Raw genomic sequence first — 19,447 nt, 5'->3', positions numbered from 1 at the left:
CTAACTCACAGAGCAGACTGCTCTCTGCAGGGCTAGTGCCCACCTGAGCATTGACCCAGCCTAGCCCTGCTGGTCTATTGGGAGTTGCCAGGATCCCAGCACAAGCAGGGCTGTCTGCAGAGCCCCGGGGGTTGCATTACGCGCTCACGTAGCCCACTATCACCCAGTGATTCCCTAACACAATGTATGTTCTGCAGAGAGATTTGTGCAGCAGCAATTGTCACACCTCAGCGAAGGCTGGCTGAGACCCAGAGTGACCAGTCTTGGGGAGAACAGTCACAGCTTGGGTAATGATCCCTGAGTGACAGCTCCTCCTCCTTCTCCCCTGCTCTCCATGACATTACACGTCACTTCCCATTAGCTTGTCTGAAACCCCAAAGCCAACGAGACCCTTACTAAAAAGAAAACCATATTGGCTGATAAAAGGTAAATTGATTTTATTGGCAGAGAAGGTGAATATTGCAATTAATACACAAGATGTAAAAGGGACAGAAGAAGTTAAACTCTTCACAGTCACAGCGATAGTGGAATGTTTCTGATTTTATTAATATCATAACAAGGCTGCATCAGAGACTAAAGCAGGAAGGACAATTCCAGGGAATGCAGGGGGGTGAGAGCAGTGGGGACGTGGGAATAAAGACAGGTGTCATTAATTGGTAAAATCCCCCACCTAAAATAGGAAGCAGATTTGCTGGAAATCAGCATTATGGGAATGCTACAGACAGATCCTGGCTCCCTTGGGGAGCCCCTATAGACTGACACAGGAACCGGCCAAGCCCTCTGGGGGTCAGAGGGTTAAGAACAGTCTGAGCTCTTCAGGGACTTCGCGATGTTCTTCCCATCGTGTGTCACCTGACAGGTGTAGGTCTCATGGGTCTTCCACTTTGATGCATCCAGAGACAGATAACTGCTGGCCATGTACTTGTTGTCACTCTGTTTGGATGGTTTGGTCGTCTCCACTCCAGTGGAGATCTGCTGGCCATCAGCTTTCCAGGTGACTTGGACTGCCCCTGGGTAAAAGCTGCCCAGCAGACACACCAGTGTGGCTTTGCTCTTTGTTTTCATCTCTTCAGAGGATGGAGGGAAGAGGTGCACGGTGGGAGATGCCTTTGGCTGACCTACAAGACAAGGAGATTCAATGTTAGAAAACCTGTATCCAGAGACTGCCAGAGCAGAACGTTCGACATTCCAGATCTCTGCAGTGTAACAAATCCAACTTCTCACCAGCGCCGGGGCAGGGTAATTATCTGAGATGTGAGATGTTCTTCTGGTTAAGGCCCAGGACTGGGAATCAGGACATTTGGGGTCCAATCGTTGCTCTGCCACAGGCTTCCTTAGTGAACCTGACCTAATAAGTTACTGTCCCTATGCCTGTGAAAGGGGATAATATCTCTTTACTCATCCTTTTTGTTACTTTAATCCTTGAAGGCTTGATCTTGTATTCTTCCTGCACCCATAACTCCCACACTTTGGGGTCTGCAAGGTGGACAGTGTTGGCGCTAAAGATACAAATGATTGTTATGAAAGTGAGCAAAGTAGTAGGTTGCAATCTATATGCATTGGACGTCTAGCATGAGTGGTTCACAAAGAAACGTTGCAGTTCATTCTACATTGTGCTTCATTTAAAAAATCTGAAATCAGCTTTCTGAGGGTTTTGGACTATGTTCTGGATATTTGTTCGGGGTTATTTCTTAGGGTCTAAACTTTACGTAGAGTTTAATGTGTGTGGTTAGGGCACCAGAAGCCACTTCAGTGGCCAGAAAGGAATCTGGGGTAACCCAAATTTTTCCTTATGGAAAAAGCCAATACAATGTAATAACAAAGCAACCAACATGATCTGAAGGATGGGACAGGGGATCTAGACACATTGATAGCGTTCTATAGAAACTACTGTAAAATAGTACACAACTTCCATAGAGAGAGCTTTTTGAACCAATCTATGGTATTCTATGGCACAGATAAAGTTTCAAGATATTAAATTCTGCAGCGTAAGTCAATGATGTCATTGAGGAGTTATCATTGCCTATCACATTCTGTAGGTCTTTCTTCTAAGGGTCAGATCTGCATGACTCTTGGCTGGGAAATAGCCTTTTATCGCAGCGTGTTATATGCTGGATACTCTTGTCGCTGAAATGTTTTCAGAAGCATTTATGAGACCAAAGCACTCGAGCCAGTATGTGTCTCGGTGCCTTGGTGGATCAGAGTCCAAGACAAGAGGAAAAGGGACATTGCAAGATTTCCCAGTGGGTGCAGAGTCGAGTCCCCCAGGCCCTAGCCTGATGTTTGGCTGTGTTACTGCATGGAGATATGGACAATAAAGGACCTTCTGGCTTAGGAATGGGCGCACCAGGGGGTTAAAAATTCCTCAGGCTTTGAACACCTAGACACCTGGGATCAAACTGAGAAACTCTTCCCCATTCTAGGTAGCACTTTACTCCACAAGCGGTCGGTCCCACTGACGTCAGTGGGCCTGTTTGAAGAGCAAGGTGCTACTTAGCACGACTAGGCTCAGCGCAGCCTGGGTCGAAGCTACAAACAATGTTGTTTGAGTTAGCACAGTCAGCCCTGATTTACTGAGCCCTGGCTAGCTGAGATCTATCTGCTCCTCAAGGTTTTACTCTAACTGAAGCCTGCTGGCCCAGCCAGCATCCTGGTCATTGTGCTCTGAGCCTGGCAGACACCGAATGCAGCTTCTAGGAAGCCATCCAGCCCTCCCAGAGTGGCCAGCAACCTCATTAGTGTGCTCCAGGCTTGAGAGAGGCAATTAGTGCAGCCTCTTTCAAGTCCTCCCTTCACAGGCTGTTTCAACCCCACCCCATTTATCTGTAACCCTCCATATTTCAAAGGTGTTGGGTGTCCCTCAGCACCTGCAGAAAATCAGGGTTGAGTGGTTTTTCCAAACTGAAATCCACGGTAGCTACAGTCATCCAATGTACAATGGAACCGATCCTCCGGGTCAGGAGTAAGTCAGTCAGTGACATTACACTCACTCAGTGTAAGGGTAAATCAGTGTAGTTCCATTGTTGCCAAGGGGGCTACATTGATTTACACCACACGAAGATCTGTTCTTATATTGTTAAAATATCAATCGCTGAACTTGCTCTAAAAGGATACTGCAAATAGGGGTGAAAAAATTACCCACCAAATCTCGTCAGTTAAAAATTGTTTTTTTTTTTAATTGGAAATTTTTGCAGAAAGTTTCTGCAGATCTAGAAAAAAAAATCTTTTTTTATTGCTGGAAAAGTAAAATGTCACAACCAAATATTTTCACCTAAACTCTGATTTCTCCTTCCCACCCCCTACTCCCCGGCTTTTCAGTAATTGTTCGGTGACAACGTTTTAGTGTTTGGGTTTTTGCCAAAAAGTCAAAATTTTCTGCTGAAAATTTAGATGAAAAGAGTTTTTTAAATTTTTGTTGAAAATTTCCAGAAAATTTAACCCTATTTCGTGACCAACTCTCACTAATTTGAATGTTCTTCAAGCTAACCAGACAAATCAGGTCTTAGATTGCAACAAACACCTTATTTTCTATATCACATTAAGTTTCAAGGTATTTTACATCCATCTTAAAGAGATTTGGATGAGTTTTGGTGTAGGTTTATTGAAGACAGTGGGACTATTTTGTTTTACCTTGGTTGAGAATCTGGCCCTTGGTTTCTTTCACATATGAGTCAAAACCGAGTGCTAATAAGAAATGTCTAGTCCACTAAAACCAAACCAAATTAAAAAAAAAAAAAAAAAAACACACATACAGGGAGTGGGAAAATATTTCCCTGAAGAGGCTAATACCAGTTATTTAGAAATTGGTACCTGACAGCAGAATCTGCACAGGTTTCATGGGCAAATTCAAAACCCCTTTCAGAGGGAAAATATAAGAAAATCCAGCATGTGACATGTACACCCTATTCTGATTATCCACGGGTTAAACATTGTTCTCAACCCCGTGGGAAGGTCTGTGCATAAAGTGAGAGGAGACCCAAGTCTGGCACTAAGACAGAAAAGGAGGAAAAAATCATGGAAACATGACAGTATTGGCATTGAGAAGGAAAGTTTGTGAGTAATTCAGTGACTTACCAAGGACGGTCAGCTGGGTTCCTCCACCGAAGACAACCCACAGTGACACACGGCTGTACAAAAACCAGTCACGTTCAATGGCAGGGAGAGGTCGCCACCACTGCACGTGTGAGGAAAATCATCATTGGAAAACTTCTGCTGGCTCTCCACAAGAGCGAAGGTTCATCCTTTCTGGGGAAGCTCATAGTACAATTGATTGAATGAAGATCCATTGGGAGGTGAAGCAATGGAGTATTCCTTGGGAGAGCTCACATGGGGCCTAATCCTGGTTCATGCATGCCAACCACATAAGAGAGCAGAAGGTCGTCTTGTCATTAAGGCACTGGAGTGGGAGTAAGGAGACTGGGGTTCAAGGAGGGGACGCAGAGAGTGTTGAATTGGGGCTGCTAAACTGTTGGTCCTTCCACTGCCAGCTGCCCCTCGTAGGTCCCCAGGAGGGAGGGGCTGGCAGATTTCTTTGGGATGCTGAAAGTGAACACACTGAGCCACGTTCAACCCTACTGCAATTATAGTGACTTGTGGGAATTTTACCAGAGAAGTATTAGGCCCATTTTCTGCCAGTATTTAATGTATCCAATCGCGTATCTCATGTGGGTGATACCCCTGTTTCCAAAGCATGTGGCTGTAGCCAACACTTCTGGGAGCAATGGAATCTCTAAAGACATAGTGTAAAAACTCTCCTAACACCACACCAACAAGTGTCAGCAAAGAAACAGATCTGCCATGCTGGGGCTGCATGTGTGTGGATAGGAAACCAACACCACGTGCTGTCCTTGTCTCTCATCTGGATGGTGCAGCCTTCCCTGCACCTGTCAGTGAGAAGCTACCACATCCCATGACACATGGTCCTGCTTTACCTGATCAGGATCTCCAGATAGTCCATAGGGCCAGGGGTCGCTCTGAGTCACTGGGCACAGCACGTCCTGTGTTCACTTTTGGCTGAAGGATGCCGGGGGCTGGTGAAGTCTCCACACTGGACATGTCCGAGGAACAAGTAAAGAATGCTCAAGATCCATGTGCCCTGAAACCGATCACCACCATCCTCTGCTGGGACCCTGTTAGTATCAATACAAGCAATGTTGGTACCAATATCCAGTATGCAGCAGAGATCAGCACTTTCCTGAAGGGAAATTAACGCAGTGCCACCAAGGACAGCCATTTGCTCTGTATTTCCCAGCTGTTCTCAGCAGTAAATCCCTGCGCCGTTTCCCTGGACAGAGCTGCCATGAGACTCACACCATTGCTGGGCTATTCCCTGCCCCTCACCTTAGGAGAGCAGCTCTGGGGCCTGCTGCCCAGCAGAGTGTGGGCGTGAGGTGCCCCTCTCACCAAGGGCAGGGCCAGTAAACATCTAGGCTGTGAGCTGTGTCCATGCTCAGCTGGTTTCTTCTGAATAAAACCAGGGCACTGGACCCTCCCTCTGACTGTAAATACAACCTCCCCTTAGTGCCTGGTGGGTGTCAGCTCAGCACGGCCAGGGGAGTGAATGGCACCAGCCCCATTTCCTCATTAATGGGCCATATTTGAAGCCAAGGTTCTTGTGCTGTGTTTAACAATTGATCTGGCACTTGGTGGAGAAGCTCCTGTGACTTCAGTGGTTCAGGCTCAGACCCTGTGAGAATTCCCTGGGAAGTGGAGGGCAGGCCTGAGCCGCTAGCAAATGGGCCCAAGTCCCATTGTCAGAAATGACTTAAGCACCTAGGCCTGGAGTGTTAATGGTGTTTAAGCGTCTAAATATACAGGTAGGCCCCTTGTGGGATTTTGAGAAGCACCTAGCTGCCAAACGCCCATTCATTTCAATGCCTTTTAAATCTGGCCCTTAGGCTCTTAAGTTCTATTGACTTTCAGTTGAACTTAGACTTTTAATGGAGTGAGTCATTTTTGAAGATACCCTAAATACTTCATGCAGGTTTTCAGTCCATTTGTCAGTCTATTGCAGTTCACATGGGCAAGGGAACAGGCCCAATTCATAAACACTGAGCAAAGGAAGTTCATCTCTTTCTAGAGCCTTTTCGTCAATGAAGTAGTGTTAAAAGTCAGCGCACACCAATAGGTTCTGGCAGCCAACTCTTTATGGCACATGCTCGCTCCCCCCCATCTCTCACACACACACGCTCTGTCTGATCTCTTCACACTCATCGTTGTATTGTAAGCTCCTGAAAACTTCTGAGAGCCATTGTCCCCTCTGTGCTCTGCCCACGCTTGGTGCTCCACAAATAATCATCTGGAAATCTTAGCCCCCAAAAGTACAGTCCTGTGCGTGTGTTGGGATGGCAGGACAGTAGGTCTGGAGATGTTAAAAATACTGTATGTGAAGGTTAAAAAAAACCCTCATTGTTTAAAACTTCTCCATAGTTCATCCTCCCTCTGCTCTCCTTTCCCTTTACTCCCTTCTGTAGGAGATGGCAGTGCATGACTGGCCATCCATCTATGTAACCCAGGAGTGGTGGTATCACGGTGGGATCTGACATATATATGGCACATGTGATACATGGCTTAAGGATAACTAGTGTTTATGGGTCTCCTTTGGCTGTCTGGCCCAGCACAGCTCAGGGGTCCATGATAAACGCTCTCCGTGATGCAGATTCCCAGCTGTACACACTGTGCATGCTTGTGTCTGGGAAGGGTGGGACAGACCCCAGAGCCCCTCAGAGTATCCACTCTCACATGAACCTGATCCCCCAGCACAACTCATTGGTTTTTAATGGGACACAGACTATCTCCTCTGTCCTGTCAAGGCCCAAATTGTGCAGCATCCCAGAAGTAACAGAGGCCTGAGTGATACCAGGGAATCCGGATTACCAGTAATGTTCTACTTTCACTTGAAAAGCATCTTGAATCTGAAGGCTCCCAAAGCACTTCCCCCTTGTACACAGCTGGACAAACTGGACATAAGGGTCACTGGCTTCCCCTTTGGCTGAGACACAGCAGGTGTCACACAGTGGCCAGCAGCATTAGTGTAATTCAGGCAGATTTCCATGTACAGCTGAAGCTGGTGGGAGGGCCGGTTGGGTGGGTTGAAAGCTATCACCTAAGGTGGTGTTTGCAGGACATTAAAGGCCACTCTTCCGAAGAGGGGATTGGGTCTCTACTGACCAGAAGTGGCCAGGAGCTCTGTTTACAGCCTATCCCAGGTAACTGCCATCAGCACTGTAGTGCTCCTCCCTCTATGGGCCAGATTTGGCCACTTACACCCCTGAGTGTTGAGCTGTTCAGCCAATAGCCCATTGACTCCAATGAGGCTTGTTAAAGAGTGACTAATGCTCAGGGAGAAGGTGGTACCGGAATCTGCCCCATGCTCAGGCAGAGAGTGACTCAATACTAACTCACAGAGCAGACTGCTCTCTGCAGGGCATGTGACCCAGCTGAGAATTGACCCAGATTAAAAAGAAAACCGTATTAGCTGATAAAAGGTACATTTATTTTATTGGAAGAGAAGGTGAATATTGCAATTAATACATGAGGTGTAAAAGGGACAGAGGAAGTTAAACTCTTCACAGTCACAGTAATAGTCAATTTTTTCAGATTTTATTAATATCTTAACAAGGCTGCATCAGAGACTAAAGCAGGAAGGACATTTCCAGGGAATGCAGGGGGGTGAGAGCAGTGGGGACGTGGGAATAAAGACAGGTGTCATATGGATTGGTAAAATCCCCCACCTAAAACAGGAAGCACATTTGCTGGAAATCAGCATTATGAGAATGCTACAGACAGATCCTGGCTCCCTTGGGGAACCCCCTATAGACTTGACACGGGAACCAGCCAAGCCGTCTGGGGGTCAGAATGTTAAGAACACTCTGAGCTCTTCAGGGACTTCTCGATGTTCTTCCCATCGTGTGTCACCTGACAGGTGTAGGTCTCATGGGTCTTCCACTTTGATGCATCCAGAGACAGGTAACTGCTGGCCATGTACTTGTTGTCACTCTGTTTGGATGGTTTGGTCGTCTCCACTCCAGTGGAGATCTGCTGGCCATCAGCTTTCCAGGTGACTTGGACTGCCCCTGGGTAAAAGCTGCCCAGCAGACACACCAGTGTGGCTTTGCTCTTTGTTTTTATCTCTTCAGAGGATGGAGGGAAGAGGTGCACTGTAGGAGATGCCTTTGGCTGACCTATAAGACAAGGAAACAGTGTTAGAAAACCCAAAACCAGAGACTAGCAGTGCAGAACGTAAGAAATTCCAGATCTCTACAGTGTAAGAAATCCAACCTCTCACAAGCGCCGTGGCAGGATAATTATCTGAGATGTTGTCCTGGTTAAAGCACAGGACTGGGAATCTGGACACTTGGGGTCCATTCCTAGTTCGGCCACAGGCTTCCTCTGTGAACCTGATGAAGTCACTTACCTCTCTGCCTATGAAAGGGGATTACATCACTGAACTCACCGCACGCAGGCTTTTTCTCAAGGTTTATGTGTTTTTACATATTTCTAAAGCGCTGTGAGACACTTGGTGGAAGATGCTGGAGAAGTGCCAAGTATTATCAGTATTGTTTCCAAGCTCACCTTTTCATTCATTGTTGCTCAGATAAAGGGAAATATGACTTCTAAACAGCTAGCAACCTAGGCAGTTTGCACAGTATTCCTCAACATTAAGTGCTAGATTTTTATACCCTTCCTCACAATGAGTAGCACCTTCCTTCTCAAATGGTGCCATTTAGTGCAGAGGAATAGGCTACTCATTGAATTAACTAGGAAGATATTTCCAAGGTGAAAACACTCTCTCTCCCTCCTCAAGAACTGACTATCTGCAAATGAGAGTCATTCACAAAGAAAAACTCTAAGTCATTCGGCCTTGTGCCCATCTTATAAAAACAGCAGATAAGTATCTTCCTAGGACTACGTTCTATTTATTATTTTAGGGATATTTCTTAGGGTCTAAGCTTAGAGTTTAATTTGTCTGTTCAGGCCTTGGGGGCTGTTTCACTAGAGGCACAGAGGAATCTGGGGGTAACCCCCATTTTTCCTAATGAAAAAAATGCTGTAACAGATAATTACAAAAAACCAGTAGGAGCCAAAGGATAAGAAGAAGAGCTACATGCATTAAATAGATTTTTTTTTATAGAAAGTAGTATAAAATTCTGTACAGTTTAGAGAGAGAAAGAGAGAGAGAGAGAGAGAGTTTGTTTCTGAACCATCCTATGGAATTCCGTAGCAGGGATAAATTCTCTATTCTGCCAAGTGGGTCAATAAACCCATTGTTGAATTATCATTGTCTATCTGGGTCTGTAGGTCTCTCTGCTAAGAGTCAGATCTCCTGATTAACACCTGGGTGACAAACAAGCTCCTACCACACCCTGGTTGCCTGGTCCTGTTGCTGAACAGTCGAGTTACCAAACAAGCTTGTTGCTGAAACGTTTTCAGCAGCTGTAAAGTACAGACTCATTTGTGGGACCAATCCCTGCTACAGGGCCCGATCCAGTGTGTGTCTGAGCACTTTGCTAGATTGGGGTTCAAGACAAGAGGAAAAGGGACCTTGCAAAATACCACAATGAGGGTTGATTTCATGGTGGGTGCAGAGTAGATTCCCCTGGGCCCTAGTCTGGTGCTGTGCTGTGTAACTGCAGGGAGACAGGGAGACATTGAAGACACGACCTGCTTAGGAAGGGCACAAAAGTTCAGGGAAATTTTAAATCCTTGGTAACATTTATGCACCAGCCTTGTCGCGGGGCCCAGACTGGGATGCAACCTCTTTAAAGCCCTCTTCCCCTGCAGGCTGCGCCAACCCCACTCTGTTTAAATAAGATCTTGCATATTTCAAAGGTTTTGGGTGGGGTTGGGTTGCATTTCTAAACTGAACTCCAGTGGTAGCTACAGTCGTCCATGGTACAATGGAACGGCTCCTCCGGGTCAGGAGAAAGTCAGTCAGTGCAATCAGACTCACTCAGTGACCATGTAAATCAGTGCAGCCCATTGCTGGCAAGGAAGCTACGTGGATTTACACCATATGAGGAGCTGCCTTCTATTTTTAAAATGTTATCGGTCACTTGCCCACCTCCAACTGAGCAATGCTACAAATAGGGCTGGTGGAAAATGACCCATCAAAACTATTTTCAGTGGAAAGTTGGTTTTCAAGTGAATGAAAATATCTGTGGCAAGTATCTGCTTTTTTCAGAAAGAAAAACATTTTTTTTTTTTTTTTGGTTAAAAATCCCAAAATGGAAAAAGTGGAAATCTTAAACCAAAACCTGTCAATAACTGAAGCATTTTCGGTTTTCAGCTGAAAATGCTTGTTTGAATTTTGGACCCCTTGAGATCAAAATGATTTTTTTGTTTTGCTTTTCCTGAAATTATTTACAGAATAAAACTGTATTTTCTGCCCAGCTCTCATTGCTAAGCATTTCCTTCCAACGGCCCCTGACAAATCAGATTTAAATCACCAGGGACCAATGACTTTAATAGAACATTAGATTTCCTGGGATTGGACACCTGTCTGTAGGCGCCTGGGGTGAGTTTTGGTGGAGCTCTATAGCAGACAATGGAGTCAGGGCAGTGTGCAGCACCTGAGACGCTGGCCCTGGGTTTCTTTCATACACTGACTAACACCCGGTGCTACTGAGAAATAGTTCATACCTTAAAAGAAAAAGGGGGAAAATCTTTTCCGTAAGAGGCTAACACTGGGTTATCGTAACTGGGGATCCAGTGGCAGAATCTCAATAGGTTTCATGGGCAAATTCAAACTTCTCTTCATTAAGAACAGAAAACCCAACATGTGCTGTGTACATCTGCTATGACTATCCAGAGAGACTAAACGTTATTCCCAACACTCTGTGAAGGTCCATATATAAAATGAGAGGAGTCCGGTGCCCAGCATGAAGACAAAGAAAGCAGGAAAAAAATCATGGAAAACGTACAATACAGCCAGGAGAAGGAAAGTTTGAGAGTAATTCAGTGACTTACCAAGGACGGTCAGCTGGGTTCCTCCACCGAAGATCCACCACAGTGACACAGGGCTGTACAAAAACCAGTCCCAGTCGCTGGCAGGGAGAGGTCGCCACCTCTGCCTGCGTAGAGAAAAAGAGGCGCAGGGCAATTTCCACTGGCACCCCATGGGAGTGCAGGTTTATCCTTTCTGGAGAAACTCATCGTACAGTCGGAGGAATGAAGATCCACTGGGAAGTGAAGCAATGGCATATTCCTTGGGACAACTCACAATAAGGCCAAATCCTGGTCCCCGAGCACAGCCCACATAAGAGCACGGAAGATGGTCTTGTAGTTAAGGCACTGGTGTAGGAGTCAGGTGAGCGGGGTTCATGTCCTAGCTCTGCCACTGACTTTGTATCCTTGGGCAAGTCACGTCATCTCTGTTCCTCAGTTCCCCATCTGTAAAATGGGGGCAGCACTTCCCTGCCTTACAGGGTGGTCTAAGTTCTATCGTGTCTCCGAGATTCTCAGGCACTACAGTGGTTGAGGGCATAAAGGTACCGAGAGAGAAGCAAAGGAGCTCTGTGCTCTGCTATCGTGCTGGGTTCCCCCACTACAGCGCTCCCCCAACCCCCGCACAGGCTGTGGGTCTGCCTGCGTGTCTGTGCGGCTGTGGCTGGAGCCCATGGAGAACGGTTGTGGGTGCTGGAAGGCATGTACACAACTGGACTGCGTGTGGGTCCTTCTACTGCCATTTGGCCATGACAGGCCAATACTGGGCCAAATTCATCACTGGTGCCATTGTAGTCACTTCAGTGGAATTACGCCATGGAAGGAATGAGGCGCATTAGCTGTCAGTATTGAATGGATTCAGTGGTGTATGTTATGGATACGATAATCATACTTAGAAACCATGTGGCCGTGACCCCACACGTCTGGGAGCATCAGCGTCTTTCTAGATATAAATAATGTACAAGATGTTCCGGAGACCCAGCAATTAGTGTCAGCGAAGAGACAGATCAGACGTGCCAAGGGCTGCACGCGGGTGGATCGGATGTGATCCAAACCACGTGCTGTCCTCGTCTACTCTCTGAATAGTGCAGCCTCTCTGCACCTGTCTGTGAGAAGCTAAGACAGCCCCTCCCACATTGTCCTAACTTACCTGATCAGGATCTTCAGACAGTCCATGGGGTCAGGGGGTCGCTCTGAGTCACTGGGCACAGCCCTTCTGCAAGAAGCTGCCTCATGATGTCCTGTGTTCGCTCTCAGCTGAGCCATGCAGGGGGCTGGTGATGTCTCCACATTGGACATGTCAGAGGAATGACTCAAGATCCATGTGCCATTAAACCTATCACCCCACGCTCTGTCTGATCCCAGCAGTAAGGTTGCCAATTTTGGTTGGACGTATTCCTGGAGGCTTCATCACATGACATAATCTTTAATTAAAGATTAATTGTTAATTCCTGGATTAATCGACAATCCTGGACGGTTGACCAGCCGTGGATCAGATGTAGGTGTTACTGTCAGTCTCCCTGGAAGCCATGAGCCAGTCAAGATGCTCAGAACCTTTGGTGCTTGTAAAAGCCATATCCATCGTTCAGCTGGCATATGCTGGAAAATGCTCCAGACTCTGTTGGTACCAGTACAAGGCAATGCTGGTATCAATAGAGAGCATGTCTGCTCAGCCCATGTCCAGTATGCAGGAGACGTCAGCACTTTCCTCAAGGGAGCCCCCAGTTGCCTTTAGAAATTAACTCAGTGCCATCAACGCCAGCCATTTGCTCTGTATTTCCCAGCTGTTCTCAGCAGTAAATCCCTGCACTGTTTCCCTGGACAGAGCTGCCATGAGACTCACACCATTGCTGGGCTATTCCCTGCCCCTCACCTTAGGAGAGCAGCTCTGGGGCCTGTTGCCCAGCAGAGTGTGGGCATGAGGTGCCCCTCTCACCAAGGGCAGGGCCAGTAAACATCTAGGCTGTGAGCTGTGTCCATGCTCAGCTGGTTTCTTCTGAAGTAAACCAGGGCACTGGACCCTCCCTCTGACTGTAAATACCAACTCCCCTTAGTGCCTGGTGTGTGTCAGCTCAGCACGGCCAGGGGAGTGAATGGTACCAGCCTCATTTCCTCATTAATGGACTGCAGTTGAAGCTGTTTATAGCGCTTGATCTTGCACTTACTGAAGTCAGTGACACAGCTCCCTTGACTCCAATGGAGCAGACCTTACAGAAGCCCCTGGACAGTGGTTTTCAGGCCTGAGAGAGGCTCTAAACTACACTCCCCCAAACACTAACACTGTTAAGCATGACATGGGCTTGGGAACATGTGATGAGCAGGAGAATTCTGCGCAATCGCAGCTGGGGGTGAGCATCAGGGATTCTGTCTAATTCTCAGCGATGAATGTGTAGCTCTTCCAGGGAAGATGTTTTGGGTGATTAGAAATCCCCTCACACCTCCAATGTGGCACTTGCTGATTTGATATGTTAAGTGACTTCATCATTCTCCCAGTTGAGGGCTGGGTCATGTATCCCTTACCCAGAGTAGGGTAAAGTTACCCCTGGGCTTAGGCTCTGCACACGCCTATGTTCCATTTAAATCTAATTTAACAGGGCTGATGTAGGACTTCTGTGGTGCATAGACATTATGCAGGTCCTCTGCACAGGGGGAATTTCACCCACTGGTGAGCACTTCTTCACCCTAACAGTCCTCTTGAAATCCATGGGACTAACTCAGGTGAGTAAAAGCTCACGAGTAGGAGCTAACATGCACGCCCTAACTGTTGAATCATTCAGGAGTGACTCATCTCGATGTTTAGCTTAATTAAAGGTCGACACGTGCTTAACTGCTCTGCTGAATCAGGGCCTGTTTTCCTTTTGCTCAGGTTCCTCAGACTGCATGACTTGTGTCTGATGTTTGCTTTGGCTACTACTTTAATCCGGCAAATGAAGGGTTAATGATGTCTAATAATGGCTGGCCACAGGCTAAACGGGGATGTAGGTGGGACTGAAGTGGTGTGTAACCCTTGTGGTGGTTCTCTGCACTAGAGGGAATTTCACTTCGCCCGCCAGGCAGCAGAGTAATGTGGGGGCTGTTTTTTTGTAGCTATTTGGATTTGCTCCGGGTTTTTTATGGGTTTGGCCCCCATGTAAATCCAAACCGTACACATAATACGAGTAGGATTTTCAAAGAGGGCTGGAAATATGGTGCTAGCTCCCATTGGAAATCAATGGAGTCTGAGCACTTTGATCTCTTAGAAGCCTTTGGAAATGTCGGCCGATTCATTGCTAATAAAATATAATACCAATGCCCCATTTGTGCATCCACAGAGGATGTTGTGAAGGCCAAGACCATAACAGGGGTCAAAAAAGAGCTAGATAAGTTCATGGAGGATAGGTCCATCAATAGCTATTAGCCGGGATGGGCAGGGATGGTGTCCCTAGCCTCCATTTGCCAGAAACTGGGAATGAGCGACAGGGGATGGCTCACTTGATGATTCCCTGTTCTGTTCATTGCCTCTGGGGCACCTGGCATTGGCCACTGTCGGAAGACAGGATACTGGGCTAGATGGACCTTTGGTCTGACCCAGTCTGGTTGTTCTTATGTTCCCTGTGTACAAAGAAATATTATAGTTGCATCAATGAAATCAAGTCTGGAGCCGAATGCCAGCAAGGGCTGGCAAACAGAAGAGTATTTCGCCGGGGATGCTGTTCCCATTGGGAAGGGTTATATGGTGAATATGGGAAAGAGCTGGCCAGGGAGCAGGTCAAACCCACCAGTGAGTGGGGCAGGAGCATCCTAATGGAAGGAGCAGATTGTCCAAGCCCTATGCATAGGCGACAGCACCAGAGATACCAGGCCTGGCTGAGATGCCACCTTCCCCATAGTCCTGCAGGGACGGTGCAGCTCCACACAGCACCCCTCGCCCGTTACAAAGGCACAGCCTTTACTGACATGCTCACTGAGTGGCCAGGTTCCACGGCAAGGTGCTAGGGTGACCAGACAGCAAATGTGAAAAATCGGGATGGGGTGGGGGGTAATAGGAGCCTATATAAGAAAAATACCCCAAAATCGGGACTATCCCTATAAAATCGGGACATCTGGTCACCCTACACAGTGCAGCTGTTGTCACGGCCCAGGGTGCTTTGTTGAGAGTTTCTGTGTGAAGGGCAGGAACATCTGAGAGCTGCATGAGCCTGTGCACGGGGAGTGACTGCAGTATCACAATGACACCACGTGGGGCCTTGGAAAGGAGGTAGCTGGATTGTCCTGAGTCGGTAACGCTGACTTCACTTTATAATGACTCTACATAAAGAACATAAGAATGACCAGACTGTGTCAGACCAATGGTCCATCCAGCCTGTCTTCTAACTGTGGCTGGTGCCAGAGGGAGTGAACAGAACAGGGCAGTTATCCAGTGATCTATTCCCTGTCGCTGAGTCCCAGCTTCTAGCAGTCAGAGGCTTACGGACCCCTGGAGCATGGGATTGCATCCCTGACCAGCTTGGCTTCTAGCCATTGATGGACCTATCCTCCATGAACTTCTCTAATTCTTTTTAAACCTAGTTATCCTTTTGGCCTTCACAACATCCTCTGGCAACGTGTTCCACAGGTTGACTGAGTGTTGTGTGAAGAAGAACTTGCTTATGTTTGTTTTAAATCCACTGCCTATTAATGTCATGGGGTGACCCCTGGTTCTTGTGTTATGAGAAGGGGTAACTAACACTTTTTCTCCTCACCATTCATCATTTTATAGACCTTTATCATATCCCACCTTAGCCGTCTCTTTTCTACCCTCAAGAATTCTAACAGATTGGTGAGGTGTGATTTTTCCTTTACAAAAGCCACGTTGACTCTTCCCCAATATATCAAGTTCATCTCTATGTCTGATAATTCTGAGCTTTACTATCGTTTCAACCAATTTGACAGATACTGAAGTCAGGCTTATCGGCCTGTAATTTCCAGGATCATCTCTGGAATCTTTTTAAAAAATTGGCATTATAGAGTTATTTGGTTTCTTTTCCCTACATTTGATTTAGCTTGCATAGGTGCCACAGCAGACTGGGAAGTCACGTGTGGGGGGAAAAAACCTCAGGACCTGGAGTAAAACTAGCTACTCCAGCAGGCTATGCTTGATCTTATCCTTCTCTTTTCCTGTAGCATGGTGATCCGGTACCAGCCTGGGAGACAAGGGCCTTGAATTCTTGCCTCCCTGGTGGTTTCTCTCTGGGTGTAATTCAGGAGTCCTGCAAGAGGCCTATGTACTAGTGAAGCCCACTCACGTAAACGGTTCATTGGCTTCATGAAGGCCATTGCACAGGGTGAATTTCACCCTCCAGGAATTCTGTTACTAGTTGTACCCACGCTTCCTGGTCCAGGGGAGCAGGCTGGCGATATCTGTGTGAGCAGCTGAGATTTCATGCTAATGACCAGGCAAACCATTTACATTCAATAAGAATTCTTTTCAGTAATGATGACCTTACAGTACAATGAATGACAGACCACAGATAAATGGAGCTAGGGTTGACTAATATAATCCTTCCCTTGCAGGGCTCCATGGCTTTATGGCCTTTCAAGCTATTACAAAGGACGTATTTTCATTTGGAGTTCACATTTGTAACTGTAAATGTATCTATGACTGTATTTGCCAGGCATCTGCTGGTAAATTATAATCTGTTTACGCTCTTATTGGAGCTGCAAGGTCACCGTTGAGACATTCACCTTTGGGAGAAGGAACAGGGACACAGCAGCTTGGAACAAAGATATTTTGATTTAAAAAAATCTATCCAAAGCTCCTCCTACCTAATAACGTTCATTTGTCATTGGCAAGCCCATAGCCATCCGCCCCCGTGAACGAATAGTGGGTCCCACACTGAGAAGCACAGTGCAGTTTGGCATTCAATGGGAAGGTGCGTTTCCCTGGCTGCATTGCTGTCTTTGTGACTTGTGGGCAGCCAGGGACACCAGCAGCCAGAGATACTCAGTGAATTGAGTGGACTGTTGTAGCATGAGGTCTGTTGTTCGTGTTCCAGTTACGCCATTCGAAGGTGGGTCAAGTGACACTCTTGTGCAGAAAGCCAGCAAAAGGGCCACGGCACCACTAACAGAAAGACCCACTTACGCTTGCTCCATAGTGTTTAAGTGGGACTCAAGTGCCACATAACTATGGTCTGAACTTGGGTTGAGTTCAGACCATAGGAGCTCCCAAGAGAAACCGGGCAGTGGGTCCCACCAGACTATTTCTGCCCTGGCAGCTGCAACCTCTGTTGCTTAGAGCAGTAGCACCTTCCACCAGACTCAGGGTAACTCCCAAGCTTGGTGCTAGTGGTTTTATTGCTAGACAAAAGCAAACAAGGTGAGATCATCAGCGGGCGTAAATCGGCCTCACTCCACTCAATTCAATGGCATGGGGCCAATCTACTCCAGATGAAAATCCAAGAGAGAGTTTTATAACCATGAACACATTTTACCCAGTGGCTACTAAATCTTACTGATATTTGCTGGGAATAAGTTATTGACAGATAAATTGAGAGAAATCAGTTCAGCCTTTGGAACCAGAAGAATAAACTATTGGCAGATAAATGTCCATCTTTTATTGCAGAATCATGATAAACAACTTTTTGAAAACATTTGAAAGAGACAATAATTTTAACTCTTCACAGACAGCGATAGCTGAATGTTTCTGGTTTTATTAATATCATAACAAGGCTGCATCAGAGACTAAAGCAGGAAGGACATTTCCAGGGAATGCAGGGGGGTGAGAGCAGTGGGAACATGGGAATAAAAGCAGATATCAAAAGGATCGTCAAAGATCCCCCACATCAAACAGGAAGCAGAGCTGCTGGAGATCAGCATTAAGGTGATGCTACAGACTGATCCCAGCTCTTTTGGGGAAAACTCTACTGATAGACACAAGGACCAGCTGAGCCATCTGAGGGTCAGAAGGTTAAGAACACTGTGAGCGCTGCAAAGACTTCTCGATGTTCTTCCCATCGTGTGTCACCTTGCAGGTATAGATCTCATGGGTCTTCCAATCTGATGCAGCCAGAGACAGGTAACTGCTGGCCATGTACTTGTTGTCACTCTGTTTCGATGGTTTGGTCGTCTCCACTCCAGTGGAGATCTGCTTGCCGTCAGCTTGCCAGGTGACTTGGACTGACCCTGGGTAAAAGCTGCCCAGCAGACACACCAGTGTGGCTTTGCTCTTTGTACTTATCTCTTCCGAGGATGGAGGGAAGAGGTGCACGGTAGGAGATGCCTTTGGCTGACCTACAAGACAATGTGATTCAGAGTCAGATTAAGAACAAAGCCAAAGAGAATTCAGATTCACAGTGGAACATCAAATTCAGACGCTGCCAGTGCAGAATGCAAGGTACTAGATATTTTGAGCTAGATCCTCACCTACTATAAATCAATGTAGTTCCGTGACACCAGCGGAGGATCTGGCTCTTCGGGTCTATAAAGTTTTATTTTTTTAAATAAAGTCTGTGGGGCCTGAGGGAGAAACTGCCTGAAATCTAAACCAATGCTGCTTTGTAACTAGAAAGTCTTACCATTAAAAATCAAATCAAAACTCATCTACATCCCTGGATTCTATCCGGCAACGATAGAGTGGAGTAGGACAGGAAAAGCTAAGTTCAGCTAAACCACGGTGCTAGCACAACACTGCAGCAGTGACTCTCTTCTTTTCAAATGACTTACTAGGTATTTCCCTGATAATGTTTTTCCACTGAAAGGACTATTCTATGGAGACAGATCATCCTCGCAGAGAAATCCTGCACCAGAATTTGGCAATATAATAATCTCCAGTGTTAAACATTCCCTAGCATCTCTCCTTGTACTTGTTCCCTCTCCCACCAGCTAAGGAGCCACGTGGCACTGACGCTGCATTTGCAGGATTGCTGAGAAATTCAGGGCAGAGGAATGTAGCTGGCTTATTCTTTGAGTCAAACACATTTGATCTGCTGTGAGCTGCCATCAGAACATGGAAAGCAGCTGTTGCTTTCATACACAAAATGGCGCCCCGCTACAGCTGGTCTGCTGTCATCTGGCTCTCACACGTCTATCTTTAAAACTGCCAGCTAGCATTTGCCATCCTGTGCCCACACCCTCTGGCTGTAGGAAATGTGGATGTTTCGGCGGGCTCCAGGTTTAGCTCTGACTTGGAATCCTGCCTAACCTGAGAGCTATTTAAATTGGTTGGTTTTTAATGGTTGGTATTATAGAAATTTGTGCTCCTTCAGTATCTCCTCCCGCAGGATACTCCATACATGACAGAGAACTCACAGAGCGTCTTTCAAGTTTTTCTCCTTACTGTTTTCTTAATACTTTAGGGCCGCATGTAGGCAAATTCAGCTTGCATTTAGGCAGGTACTGGGGGAAATGTTGAACCACTGACGTCAATCTGATCGCATCAGAGAAACCAAAAACAAAATTAGGGCCCTTAAAATGAGAATAAGGGCCCCAATCCAGTTGAGCACTTAAACGCGTGCTTAACTTGAAATGTATCCGCCATCCCCTG

General features: G+C 46.6%; 1 protein-coding gene and 2 gene segments (V, D, J or C); all 3 read right to left on the bottom strand.

The window, feature by feature from the left end:
* Positions 1-422: 422 nt before the first annotated feature.
* Positions 423-19,447, bottom strand: part of LOC128824543 (immunoglobulin lambda-1 light chain-like) — a 140,950-nt gene continuing 121,925 nt past the window's right edge. The window contains exons 3-4 of the mRNA XM_054006140.1: positions 4,075-4,112; positions 423-1,118 (exon numbers count right to left, since the gene is read on the bottom strand). Of these exons, the coding sequence (XP_053862115.1) occupies positions 796-1,118; positions 4,075-4,112 (361 nt within the window). The 3' untranslated portion in view covers positions 423-795. The remainder of the gene's footprint in view (positions 1,119-4,074; positions 4,113-19,447) is intronic.
* Positions 7,484-19,447, bottom strand: part of LOC128824540 (immunoglobulin lambda variable 5-37-like) — a 35,551-nt gene continuing 23,587 nt past the window's right edge. The window contains 2 exon segments of the V gene segment in view: positions 7,484-8,183; positions 10,969-11,006. Coding sequence covers positions 7,861-8,183; positions 10,969-11,006 — 361 coding nt within the window.
* The window catches only part of LOC128824541 (immunoglobulin lambda variable 5-39-like), a 159,733-nt gene continuing 157,782 nt past the window's right edge, over positions 17,497-19,447 (bottom strand). Inside the window, 1 exon segment of the V gene segment in view lies at positions 17,497-18,195. Within this exon segment, the coding sequence occupies positions 17,873-18,195 (323 nt within the window).

The sequence above is a fragment of the Malaclemys terrapin genome, chromosome 16 (genome assembly GCF_027887155.1).
Source record: "Malaclemys terrapin pileata isolate rMalTer1 chromosome 16, rMalTer1.hap1, whole genome shotgun sequence".
Lineage (NCBI taxonomy): Eukaryota > Metazoa > Chordata > Testudines > Emydidae > Malaclemys > Malaclemys terrapin.
This window is presented reverse-complemented; position numbering and strand designations above follow the sequence as displayed.